This window comes from Pituophis catenifer, unplaced genomic scaffold, assembly GCF_029215685.1.
Source record: "Pituophis catenifer annectens isolate HBS135680 unplaced genomic scaffold, rPitCat1.0.hap2 SCAF_15, whole genome shotgun sequence".
Taxonomy (NCBI): domain Eukaryota; kingdom Metazoa; phylum Chordata; class Lepidosauria; order Squamata; family Colubridae; genus Pituophis; species Pituophis catenifer.
In genome coordinates, this window is record NW_027256895.1 from 308,575 (window position 1) to 319,415 (window position 10,841).

At 62.3% G+C, this 10,841-nt stretch overlaps 3 protein-coding genes across 4 annotated transcripts; 2 read left to right on the forward strand and 1 right to left on the reverse strand.

Annotated features, from left to right (window-relative positions):
* Positions 1-113: 113 nt before the first annotated feature.
* ARRB2 (arrestin beta 2) lies at positions 114-7,621 on the forward strand. Of its 2 annotated transcripts, XM_070954691.1 has the most exons (15): positions 114-282; positions 568-598; positions 1,661-1,721; positions 2,177-2,221; positions 2,777-2,973; positions 3,091-3,150; positions 3,263-3,330; positions 3,527-3,662; positions 4,124-4,208; positions 4,426-4,498; positions 4,731-4,868; positions 5,038-5,121; positions 5,910-5,989; positions 6,074-6,128; positions 6,961-7,621. In XM_070954691.1, the coding sequence occupies exons 1-15, from the start codon at positions 260-262 to the stop codon at positions 7,046-7,048; spliced, it is 1,224 nt and encodes a 407-aa protein (XP_070810792.1). In that variant the 5' UTR covers positions 114-259; the 3' UTR covers positions 7,049-7,621. The 2 variants fall into 2 exon arrangements, with proteins under 2 accessions (XP_070810792.1, XP_070810791.1); XM_070954690.1 differs by having other exon boundaries at positions 5,910-6,128.
* On the reverse strand, positions 7,612-9,790 carry LOC139324770 (uncharacterized). The gene is made up of 8 exons (XM_070954514.1): positions 9,700-9,790; positions 9,529-9,583; positions 9,393-9,447; positions 9,219-9,292; positions 8,737-8,967; positions 8,578-8,640; positions 8,078-8,355; positions 7,612-7,986 (listed from the first exon to the last, which is right to left on the reverse strand). The coding sequence occupies exons 1-8, from the start codon at positions 9,788-9,790 to the stop codon at positions 7,907-7,909; spliced, it is 927 nt and encodes a 308-aa protein (XP_070810615.1). The 3' UTR covers positions 7,612-7,906.
* MED11 (mediator complex subunit 11) lies at positions 9,755-10,623 on the forward strand. Its single transcript, XM_070954750.1, has 3 exons — positions 9,755-9,975; positions 10,097-10,227; positions 10,315-10,623. Exons 1-3 carry the CDS (start codon positions 9,789-9,791, stop codon positions 10,450-10,452), a joined length of 456 nt encoding a protein of 151 aa, XP_070810851.1. The 5' UTR covers positions 9,755-9,788; the 3' UTR covers positions 10,453-10,623.
* Positions 10,624-10,841: the final 218 nt, after the last annotated feature.

Below are 10,841 nucleotides of genomic sequence, written 5' to 3' on the forward strand. Positions count from 1 at the left end.
CCCCCCCTCCTTGGCGAGCCCCGGGTGGCCTAGGAGGCGGCGGGGCGGGAGGGGAGGCAGAGGACGGGGGGGGGGGAGCGGCGGGGGCGGGGCGGCGGGCGCGATTGGCCGCTTCGGCGCCCACGTGACGGTGCCCGGACCGGCCATGGCTTCCCTGCGGTCCGCGCCGCCCTCCCGCCGCGCCGCGCCTCCAGAGCGGCCCCGCCAGTAGCAGCCGCGGCAGCGCAGCCGAGCGATCCGCCAGCCGAGCCCCGCCGGCATGGGGGAGAAAGCGGGCACCAGGTGGGCATGGGGGGCCCGCGTCCGTCTGCGGCCTTTCTCCCCGCGCGCAACCCGGAAGGGGCCCTGGCCCGCGGCGGCCGAGGACTGGCGGCCGGGGAGGGCGAGGGGGGCTCCGTCCGAGGGGCAGCCCCGCGGCGCCCTCGTTGCCCTCGGCGGCTCTGCTTGTGCGCGGGCGCTGCCCTGCCGGAGGGCCCGCTGTGCTGGGGGGGCTCCGGCTGCTGGGGCGGCGGGGGGGCGCAGTTCTGCCTGGCCACATCCTCTTTTTCCTTCCTTTTTCTGCCGCAGAGTTTTCAAAAAGTCCAGCCCCAACTGCAAAGTGAGTCTTTGGCTGCGGTTTTGGTTTTCCTTCCCTGCGCTCTGAAGGAAGAAGCGGGACTCCGCCGAGCAGAAGGGCGAACTTCTTTGCAACTCCCCCCCCCCCATGGGCCCCTGGTGGCCGCGTGAGAGGGGGCAGGGGGCTTTGGCTAATCCACCCCCCCGTTCCTGCCCCCCTGACTCCTCAACTGGCTCCTGAGCCCAGCTGCCGTCAGAGGGCCGTGGGGGTGGGGGCGAGGCTCCCCCTCCGTCTCCTCCGTAGCGACTTCCTGTCCTCCTTCCTCCCCGCCTGGGCAGCTTCCTTCCTCTGGCAGCATAACCTGCCTGCCTGAGAGCTGCTGGCTGTGGGGCCCTGCCTGGGACAGGAAGAAAGCTGTGCAAGCAACTTCAGCCCCATTTTCAGGGTGGCGACCCCTCTGGGGGGGGGGGGGAAGCAGGCAGAGGCAGGACTGAGCGGCGGAGGGGGGCCTGGGACTGGTGCTCTTAGCCATAGTGCTGTGCTGCAAGGTGAGGGGCAGGCCCTTCCACCTGAGGAGGGGCAGTCCTCTTGTCCACGGAGGGTGGCCATGACGGCAGAGTAGAGAAGCAAGGCAGGTGGGAAATCTTCCGCAGGGAGCAGGCCGGTTACTGGGGAGCTGAGGCTGCAGGGCCAGGTGGGGCTGGGGTGGCAGCTGCAGTGCTGGAGGCTTGTTGACACCCAGCATCTCCCTAGCGATGCTTCTGGGCCGGGCTGGTTGCTGCTGTCCCCAGGGGGAGGGGGAGGTGAAGTAACAGGTGCAGGCAAACCTCAGCATGATAGGGAGAGGGCTGCCCTGTTGGATAGAGGGAGGAGGAACAGGATGAAGTCCCTGGAGCTGGACCAGATCTGATGCGAGTTTTCAGGTGTATCGGAAGCAGTATCAGACAGCCATGGGGTGCATGCCCCAAAGGGCTGCAGGCCAGGGGTGGGGGAGTTGGGGCTTATGAGCCAGAGGAAAGGTAGCCCCAAATCGGGAGGGGAGGGGTTCCGCCTTTGAAGGCCATCAGGAGGGGTTCACAATTCCCTCCCCTTTGTCTCCACCAGCTCACTGTTTACCTGGGAAAGCGTGACTTTGTGGATCATCTGGACAGAGTTGACCCTGTTGGTAAGCAAGCGAGCCACGTAAGAACAGCCCCTGGGGTTTTCCTTTGCAAAAACAAGAGGGCAGCTGGGGACAGAGCGGGCTCCAGCTGTGTTTTGCTCACCTAAGAAGGGTGCCGCGTTCAGGTGGTGGTGTTAGTGCATCAGCTAAGTTGCCCCTGAGGTCCTGGAAGGGGGGGGTAGGGAGGCAGATTTTTTTTAAGCGTTCATCCCAGAAATCATTATACTGAAACTGTCAGGCAGGGGTGGGGGAGGGGGCTGCTCTTTCTGGGTACCATGGGGTTCTGTGGCTGTGAAAGGCCAGGTCAGCTGCTGCCATGAGACAGGGCACAGTGGGTCACCTGGGGTGGGAGGCTCTGCCCCACAATTGGAGCCAGTGGGGAGAGATGTTGGAGCTGGGAGGGCTGGGGCTCCTTGTCTCTTGACACCCCCTCCTGTTCCCTCCTTTCTCCCTGACAGACGGTGTCGTTCTGGTTGATCCAGAATATCTCAAGGATCGGAAAGGTGAGTCCGCCATCAAATCGGAAGAGGGGATCTTGGCAGAATCCTCCTGGTTGGGGAGGGGAAGCTGCGCTTGGTGTGGAAAATGAAATGAGATTTGGGGAGTCTGCCAGAGAAATCTGATCTCTGCTGCTTTCCTTCCGTCCGAGGCAGACCCTCAAAAGGCCTCAATGCAGAGACAGCCACAGCAGCTGGCTTTGGTGGGAAGCAGCCCGGCCTGTGGCTGGCCTTAGGAAACTGACGCTGCCTCCTCACCCCAAATGACAACAGAGCAGAATTAAGTGGGAGGGGGAAGGGGGGGAGAGGGGACCTCAAGTGACACTGATTACAAACAGGGAGTGGTCACAGGCTGCCCTTTGAAGGTCAGAGTTCAGTTGGCCCCTGAAGTCATCTTCACTCTGTGCTTCAGACCGGCTACTGGGTAGGGGAGGACCCAGGAGACAGCACTCAAGCATCCTGGCCTACGGGAAGCAGGACTGGCCCTTTCTGGCTCCTCTTTGCTTTTCAGTCTTGGGGACTGGAAGGAGGTGCCTCTAATGCAGCCTCCCTCCTGTCCAGTTTTCGTGACGCTGACCTGTGCCTTCCGCTATGGCCGTGAGGATCTGGACGTCCTGGGCCTCTCCTTCCGCAAGGATCTCTTCCTGGCCTCCTGGCAGGCTTTCCCCCCTGCCGAGAGCACCCCTGAGCCCCTCACCCGCCTGCAGGAGAGACTGCTGCGCAAACTGGGTGCCAACGCCCACCCCTTCAGCTTCATGGTAAGCCGGCCAGTCCCCGGAACTCCTTCCACCCCCAGGGTGGGCCTTTTCTTTGTCCCAGCAGCGATGGCCCCTCCCTGTGAAGACCCTCCAACACACCCTCCATCTCTTCCACAGATCCCCCAGAACCTGCCGTGTTCAGTGACGCTGCAGCCGGGCCCCGAGGACACGGGAAAGGTGGGTCTTGAGGTGGGGGGGCAATGGAGGGGTCATTCCGGCGGGAGGAGCAGTGGGGATGAAGTGATTGGATTGGCAGTCCCAGCCCTGAGATCGGCCCTTTCACTCGCAGGCCTGTGGTGTGGACTTTGAGATTCGGGCATTTTGTGCCAAAAACCTGGAGGAGAAAATTCACAAAAGGTGGGTGAGCAGCCCGTCCACCAGAGCCAGCAGAGCGTTTTAAAACAACGCTACCATCCCTGAGGCCCTGCCTGGCATAGGCCTCTTGGTTGCGCATCTCCTGGCATCTCCCTGCCCACCCCGCCTGGGAAGCTGCCCCCAGCATCGGGGCTTGATCCCCTGCCCTACCCCTGCTGACTGCTGGGCCCCCTCCCAGGAACTCCGTCCGCCTGGTTATCCGGAAAGTCCAGTATGCCCCTGAGAAGCCTGGGCCGCAGCCCATGGCTGAGACCACCCGCCACTTCCTGATGTCCGACCGCTCCTTACACCTGGAGGCTTCCCTCGACAAGGAGGTAAGAGCTGTGTGGGAGACCCTTGCGGGAGGCGAAGAGAGAAGAGACCTCCCTGCCCGGCAGGGAAAGTGTTTTGTGCCTGATTGAAAACTTAACAATTCACTCTTCAGGAAGCTCCACAGGAAGCGCCGCGGCTTCGGCCGGTGTCTGCAACTTCCCAAGTTTTGTAATAAGTTTGTAACTTGGGAACTGCGAAGAAGGAGGCTTCTGCTTCTAGAAATGAGCGTCTTACAAAACGCCATTTTAAAAAATCTATGAGTTGAATAAAGGAGGTAGAAGGCAACAAGAGTTTGGACAGAAAACTGGAAAACCTACACTTGGTGGATTTTCAGCCAGGGCGGCCACAGTCCACAAGCTGATTTTCACAAAACCTCTGCCTGTTTTCAGAGAGGGGGCTGCGGGGGGACCCATCGTGCAGGAGTGGGGGCCAACATGTCTGCCTGTTTTCCTTCCCCGACTAGCTTTATTATCACGGTGAGCCAATCAGCGTCAACGTTCACGTGACCAACAACTCCAGTAAAAGCGTGAAGAAAGTGAAAGTGGCCGGTAGGGAGGGGCCCTGCTGGTTGGAAGCCTGACGTGGTGGGGAGGGGGCTCAGCGTTGTGGTGGTCCTCTAGTATGGAAGCAGAGCACGGTGGGGGGGGGGGGAGCGGGACTGCCTTCCTCCAGCCCGTTGGGTGATGTGGGGGAGAGATTCCTTGGCCCCTCCCTGGGTTAAGCAGGGGAGGGTCTTCCCAACTGACCTGCCTTCCCTTCTGGCAGTGCGGCAGTACGCAGACATATGCCTCTTCAGCACCGCCCAGTACAAGTGTCCAGTGGCCCAGATTGAGCAGGAGTGAGTATCCCCCCCCCGTTCCCCCAACAGTGAGCAAATATCCCTTTTCAGAGCCCTGAGTGGGTCTGCCGTCTTCTTCCTCTTCCTCCTCCTCTTTTTCTTCCTCTTCTTCCTCTTCCCTCTCAGAAACCTCAAAGTTTTCCCAGTTCTGTTCAGAAAATTCAGTGTGTGTGTGTGTGTGTGTGTGTGTGTATTCAGTGTGTCTGACCTGTCTTGCGTGTCCCCCTCTCAGAGACCAGGTGGCCCCCAGCTCCACCTTCTGCAAGGTTTATACGCTCACACCGCTGCTGACCAACAACCGGGAAAAGCGAGGCCTGGCACTGGATGGGAAACTGAAGCACGAGGACACCAACCTGGCTTCCTCCACCATGTGAGCCATCTTGGCCAGGGGTGGGGGCGAGGGGAGGTGCCTGTTTTGCCATGCAGGCTGGGCCTTGCAGACTCCGGTTTTGTGGGGATGCTGCTCAAGAGCCGGAGAGCTATTTTTCCAGGGGGGGGGTCTGTGCCCCACCCCCAGCCCTCCTCTCTTTGCTTCGCAGAGTGACGGAGGGCATCAACAAGGAAGTCCTGGGCATCTTGGTCTCCTACAGGGTCAAAGTGAAGCTGGTGGTGTCCCGGGGAGGGTAAGTCATAGTCCTTACGCACAGTCACTCAGGCGCTCGTCACTTCCCGCCTGGACTACTGCAATGCTCTCTACATGGGGCTCCCCTTGAGGAGCACCCGGAGGCTCCAACTGGTGCAGAATGCGGCCACGCGGGGGATTATGGGAGCGAGGGGGCGCTCCCATGTGACGCCCCTCCTGCGTGAGCTGCATTGGCTTCCAGTGGTCTTCCGGGTTCAAGGTGTTGGTCACCACCTTTAAAGTGTTCCATGGCAGAGGACCTGGGTATTTGCGGGACCGCCTTCTGCCGCCTATAGCCTCCCACCAACCAGTATGCTCCCACAGAGAGGGACTCCTCAGGGTGCTGTCAGCCAGGCAATGTCGGCTGGCGACCCCCAGGGGGAGGGCCTTCTCTGTGGCAGCTCCTGCCCTCTGGAACGATTTGCCCCCGGAGATACGAAGGATACCGGATCTCCGGGTCTTTCGCCGTGCCCTGAAAACTTTTCCATCAAGCAGGGCTGGCGTGAACCCCCCCCCCCTTTTTTTTTTAGCCTTTTAAATTGTCAATGGATTTTAGTTTGAATGTTTTAAATTTTGGGCCAATGTTATATAATTCTTCCAAAAATTTTAAATTTTGTATTGGTATGTGTTTTAGTTCTGGCTGTGCACCGCCCTGAGTCCACTGGGAGAAGGGCGGGATACAAATTGAATAAAATAAAAATAAAAATAAAAATAAATAGGATGGGGGTGGGGGGGTGGGCTGGTCTTACCTTGTGCCCAGTGACCAAAGCCTGCTTCTCTCCCTGCCAGGGACGTGGCGGTGGAGCTGCCCTTCGTCCTGATGCACGCCAAGCCACCCGAGCAACCCTCCCCAATGCAGCCCACAGCAGGTGAGGTCCCTCCCCTCCCCTCCCCTTCCCCCACAGGGCCAGTTCATTGCAACCGCTTCACTCTCCCCTCTCGTCCCTCCCCAGATGTGCCAGAATCGGATGCGCCGATTGATGCCAACCTGATTGAGTTTGAACCCAAGTAAGAGGCGTGGGGGGGAAGCCTCTTGCGGGGGTGCAGAGTGCAGCAACTCCTCGTGGTAGATGGGGGGGCAGAGAGAATAGGGCAGCTGCAACCCTTCGGATCAGAGCATCGTTCTGGCCACTCCCTGCTTGAGCAGAGGCTGCCTTCATTCGCAGCCATGCCATGAATTCAGCCGGGGCGGATGGTGGCCCTCCCCGATTCCTTCACCACGTTCTCTTTAATGGGCCCTTTGGCAGAACATGCCCCCTACTCTGCCAACCGCCGTCCTGTTCCTGCTTCAGCATTTTTTTTCCCATTCTTCCGTAAAGCACATTTCTAGCCCAGAAAAAACGCCCTTGTTCAGGGCATCCGTGGCACGCTTCCGATCTTCCCACAGACAGGAAATAAAGTTCTTGGAGCAGCTTTCTCGGTCACCAGGCTCCAAGAGGTTAAATCTATAGGGAAGCTTTGGACACGGATGTCCCAGCCAAAGAAAGTCCTGAAAAGGGGTCCAGGGTTTTGCCCCATCCGGAGCCGCTGAATAGACAGCCAAGCAGAGGCTCAGAGCCAGACACCCATATGTACTTGGTTCCACTTGCAGAATGTGTGGGCCTCTAACCCCTTGGGTGGCAACTGGAACTTCCCATTTGGTGGGGAGGCGGCTAAACCCCCTTGCAGAAGTGCATCTCATCTGCCCCACCTCCTGAGCCCGATGCTGGGCTTTCTGATTTTGGGGGATACCCCTCCACCACCAATCGGCAGCTGGGTCTCTGCACAAGCAACTGCTTGGGGGGGGCACCCAGTCTGCCCTCACCACAATCTGCTCCCCTTTCTTCCCCCCCCCCCCCAGCTATGGGCAGGATGACGACATCGTGTTTGAGGACTTCGCCCGGCTGCGCCTGAAGGGCATGAAAGAGGACGACGTTGACTACTGCTAAGGAGCCTTTGGGGCACATCCCACCCCCAGCAAGCATCCTGTCCAATGACCACCTTCCCCTCCCCCCTCCCCCCGTCCAATTGCTGTAGTGGGGGTGGGGTTTTCATGTGACTAAAATTGGGGACAGGGTCCTCCCGGCTTCTGTCCTGTTTCCCTGCTTCTACCGCATACTTTTCCAAGAGGATTTTGATGTATATAACGAGCACCCCACCCCCTCTGTCTCGCGCACTGGAGTCATTTATTGGGCATTACTGTCAGATGGTCCTGTCCTCAAGTACCACTTTGCTGTTGTCTCCCCCTCCTCAAGTTCTTTCTTTTATATCTACTATTTTAAATGCTTCGGAAGATACCGATAGTAGAATTGGCCCCCACTTTAAAAAGGGGGGCACTTATATCCAGGGATGAAGAACGCTTTGGATGAGCTTTGCTCTGGGGGTCAGGACGGCTTGCTGCTCCAGCCCCAGTTGGGGAGGGGGGGCGACCCTTGGCCAAGCTCCCCGCCCCAGATGTGAATCTGCACCCAAAGAGGCACATGGCCGAGCAAAGAGCAACTGAATAAAACCATGAACTGAAACAGCTTTTTATTCATTTCCCAGGCATAAAAAGGGAGGGGGGAGGGGCAGCGCAGGAAGGCGTTTCTGCTCAGCAACATCCCTGCGGTTGGCTCAATTCCACCTGTTCCTGCAGGAGGCTGGCATTTGGGCAGCAGCCTTCAAAAGGCAGATCAGGGAGAAAAATCTCATCTTGGCTGCAGAAGCCGCGGGGGGGGGGGCGCCCTCACCAGGGGGGGTCTTCAACACCTCCCAGCACTTGGATCCCAAACCAGCAGAGCCCAAATCCTCAGGAGTGACTGTTGGGTTCAGGCTGCAGCTGTTTCCGGGTGCTGCTGCTCTTCCCTCACTCGGGTGGCTCCCAATAGTTGCCCTTCAAGATGAAGCCCTGCAGCAAAGACAAGCAGGTGTGGGACCCTGAGGCCGAGTGAACACACACACACACACACACACACACACACACCCCAGCAGCCGCCTACCTGCTTTCCCAGGGAAGGTGATCCGGATTGGGGTTGGGTTCCAACAAAGGGTCCCTTCCTGTTCCAGCCACCTAGCAGAGAAACAGCCCTCTTCCACACACGCACCTTCCTCTCCCAGGCAGGTGAGCTCCAAAGACGCCCCACACCCCCCTGCACGAAGGAAGAGCAGGGCGCCCTCCGCACAGGGGCCCTGCCCAGCTTTGCCTACCACTGCCTCTGCTTCCTCGGAGGAGGCGCTGAGGCTGCTGCCCCCCCTTTCATCTGAATCCACACCAGGCCTGAGGGCAAAAGGACAGGTTCAAAAGCTGCAGCTCCCCACTGCTGCCATCCCCCCCCCCCCAAAGGCTGTGCCTAGGCTTCCTGCAGGGTTGCTCTCCCCAGCAGCATCTTGGGGGCAGAGGGGCAGATATGCTGGGAAAGACCTGCACAAGACCCGTCTTTTCCCCCCAGCAGGACTCTCGAGGGGGCGGGGGCTAGAGTGCCCGGAGCAGCGGACTCACAGCCCAGCCTGGCCTCTCGCCTGGTCCAGCTTCTCCTGCAGACGGGTCACCTTCCTCCGGTACCTTGAAGGGGGGGAGAGAGAGATGGGGGGAGCTCCAAACACAGATTGCAGGGCTCCACCTCTGCGGGCGGGGGGGGGGGGGTTGCTGCCCACTCACTTCTCCTCCTGCTCGATGGCCCGGTTGACCCGCGTGGCCTCCAGCGCCTTCTCTCTCAGCCAGCGGGCCTCCAGGGCCAGCCTTCCCGCCTGGGCCTGCTGCAGAAGGGCCCGGGCCTGGCCCAGCTCCGTGCGCAGCTCTTCGTTCTCCCGGGCGAAGCTCCAGGCGCGGCACTCGGCCTCCTGGTGCCGTCGGGTGAGCGCCGCCAAATCCCGGGCCAGGCAGCCCAACCTGGCAGGCAGGCAAGCTGAGCGCCGCGCTCCGCGCTCCGGGAGCCAAGCCGAGGGTCTTCCTGACCCCGCCAAGGGCCACCCGCCTCTGGCAAGACCCCCACCCCCCCCACCGCGGGGACAGAGCCTGGACCCCGAGGGGCCCTTTCCACCTCCGAGGGCGTGGGTGCGAGTTCTGCGCATTGGGCGTCCTGCAAAAGGGGGAAGAGGTCCGCGCCCCCCCCCCCGCCCCCCGCCTCGGGGAAGGGCTACCTGGCGCGCTGCTCGCGGCTCGCGGCCTCGGCGCTCCGCAGAAGCTCCGCCTGGAGGGCGACCTGCTGATGTGACTGGGGCGGAGAAGACGGGAGCGCGTCGGTGGGGCGGGGGCGCCCCGCGGAGACCCCCCTCCCTCCCTCCCTCCCCGGCCCGGCCCGGCCCTGCCCTCACCTCGCCTTCCTCGCGCCGCAGCTGCACCGGGAGGGCGGCCGGATCCGCGGGGGGCCTGCAAGACAGCGCGGGACGGCGTCTCAGCCGCGGCCTCGGCCGGGCGCCCTCTCCCCGCCCGGCCCGCCGCCCAGCTCACCCCGAGGCGCCTCCAACCGGCAGTTGCGCCTCCAGCCGCTCCTGGAGCTGCTCGTCTGCGGGGCGAAGGAGACACTCAGGCACCGCTCCGGTGGCGGCGCGTTCCGCAGACTCCTCCGCGGCCCCGCCCCCTCCCGCAGCCCCGCCCCCGCGAGGGAGGCGCGCCGCTCACGTCGCTCCAGCAGCCGCCGCAACCCGCGCCAGCGCCCCTCCCGCGCCCGCAGCTCCGCCCGCACGTGCTCCCGCCAGCCCCCGCGCCGCATGGCCGCCCGCCGCAACGCTCGCCGGGACTTGCAGTCCGGCCTTTTCAAGCCCACGAAGGACGCAGGCGCGGAGAGGATGGCGGCGGCGGCGGGAGGGGGCGCCTACAGCCTGGGCCTGGCCAACGAGCGGCTGCGGCTGCTGGAGGAGCTGGAGCGCGAGATCGGGGCGGCGCTGCAGAGCGCAGGTGGGGCCCTGCGGGGGGGGGGAGGGGAGGGGAGGGAAGGGGGAGGAGGCGGCCCCCCTCCCTCCCTCCCTCCCTCCCGCTGACCTGCCCCCTCCCCTCTCGCCCCCTCCCCTCCCCCCAGGCACGGTGATCCTGGAGCTGTCCAAGGAGAAGCCGAGCGAGCGGCTGCTGGACCGGCAGGCGGCGCAGTTCGGGGCCTCGGTGCAGAAGGTGGAGGCGGAGCTCTCGGGCCAGATCCGCTACCTGACGCAGGTGAGCAGGGGGAGGGGAGGGGAGGGGAGGGGGGAGGGGCGGCGATGAGGTCCGGCTGACCCCCCCTTCCCCTCCCCCCCCCCGCAGGTGGCCACCCGGCAGCCGCACGAGGGCTCGAGCTACGCGGCGCGCAAGGACTGCCAGATGGCCCTGAAGCGCGTCGACTTCGCCCGCCTCAAGCTGGCCGAGCTGGCCCGCGGCTGCGAGCAGATGCTGGAGCAATAGCGCCGCGCCAGCCCCGGGCGCCCGTCTGCACCGGCAAGCCCCGAGAGGGCCGCGGAAGGCTTTAGCAGCCACCGGTTGCTTTCTGGACCTCGCTCCATCGACCTGGCCTTCTCCCTCGGAGACCTCGTGGTGGGGAAGCCCCGCAATTAAAGTGGGTTGATTCGGAAAAAAGTCCGGTGGATGAGCTGAGATGGGGGGAGGGGGGGTTGTTAACACCCCCCGATATTGAGCTGCAACTGGTCAAGGCTTGTCCGAGGCCGGGCTCTTATCTGGAGCCAGGCGGCTCTCAACCCAGAGACGGCCCTGAATCCTCAAGACTGCTTTCAAGGTATCCGTACCCCTTTCAAAGCCCCCCCCCTTGCCCCTTCCCACATCTTGCAGTAGGGAAT

Excerpts from the sequence above, each read along its gene's own strand:
- ARRB2 (XM_070954690.1), top strand. The coding sequence starts at position 260 with ATGGGGGAGAAAGCGGGCACCAG. Across the intron at positions 4,499-4,730 it reads GTGGCCCAGATTGAGCAGGA|AGACCAGGTGGCCCCCAGCT; the intron begins GTGAGTATCCCC and ends TCCCCCTCTCAG. Across the intron at positions 4,869-5,037 it reads AACCTGGCTTCCTCCACCAT|AGTGACGGAGGGCATCAACA; the intron begins GTGAGCCATCTT and ends TTTGCTTCGCAG.
- MED11 (XM_070954750.1), top strand. The coding sequence starts at position 9,789 with ATGGCCGCCCGCCGCAACGCTCGCCGGGACTTGCAGTCCGGCCTTTTC. Across the intron at positions 9,976-10,096 it reads GGCGGCGCTGCAGAGCGCAG|GCACGGTGATCCTGGAGCTG; the intron begins GTGGGGCCCTGC and ends CCCTCCCCCCAG. Across the intron at positions 10,228-10,314 it reads AGATCCGCTACCTGACGCAG|GTGGCCACCCGGCAGCCGCA; the intron begins GTGAGCAGGGGG and ends CCCCCCCCGCAG.
- LOC139324770 (XM_070954514.1), bottom strand. The coding sequence starts at position 9,790 with ATGCGGCGCGGGGGCTGGCGGGAGCACGTGCGGGCGGAGCTGCGGGCG. Across the intron at positions 8,968-9,218 it reads AGCCGCGAGCAGCGCGCCAG|GTTGGGCTGCCTGGCCCGGG; the intron begins GTAGCCCTTCCC and ends CCTGCCTGCCAG. Across the intron at positions 8,356-8,577 it reads GCGAGAGGCCAGGCTGGGCT|GCCTGGTGTGGATTCAGATG; the intron begins GTGAGTCCGCTG and ends TTTTGCCCTCAG.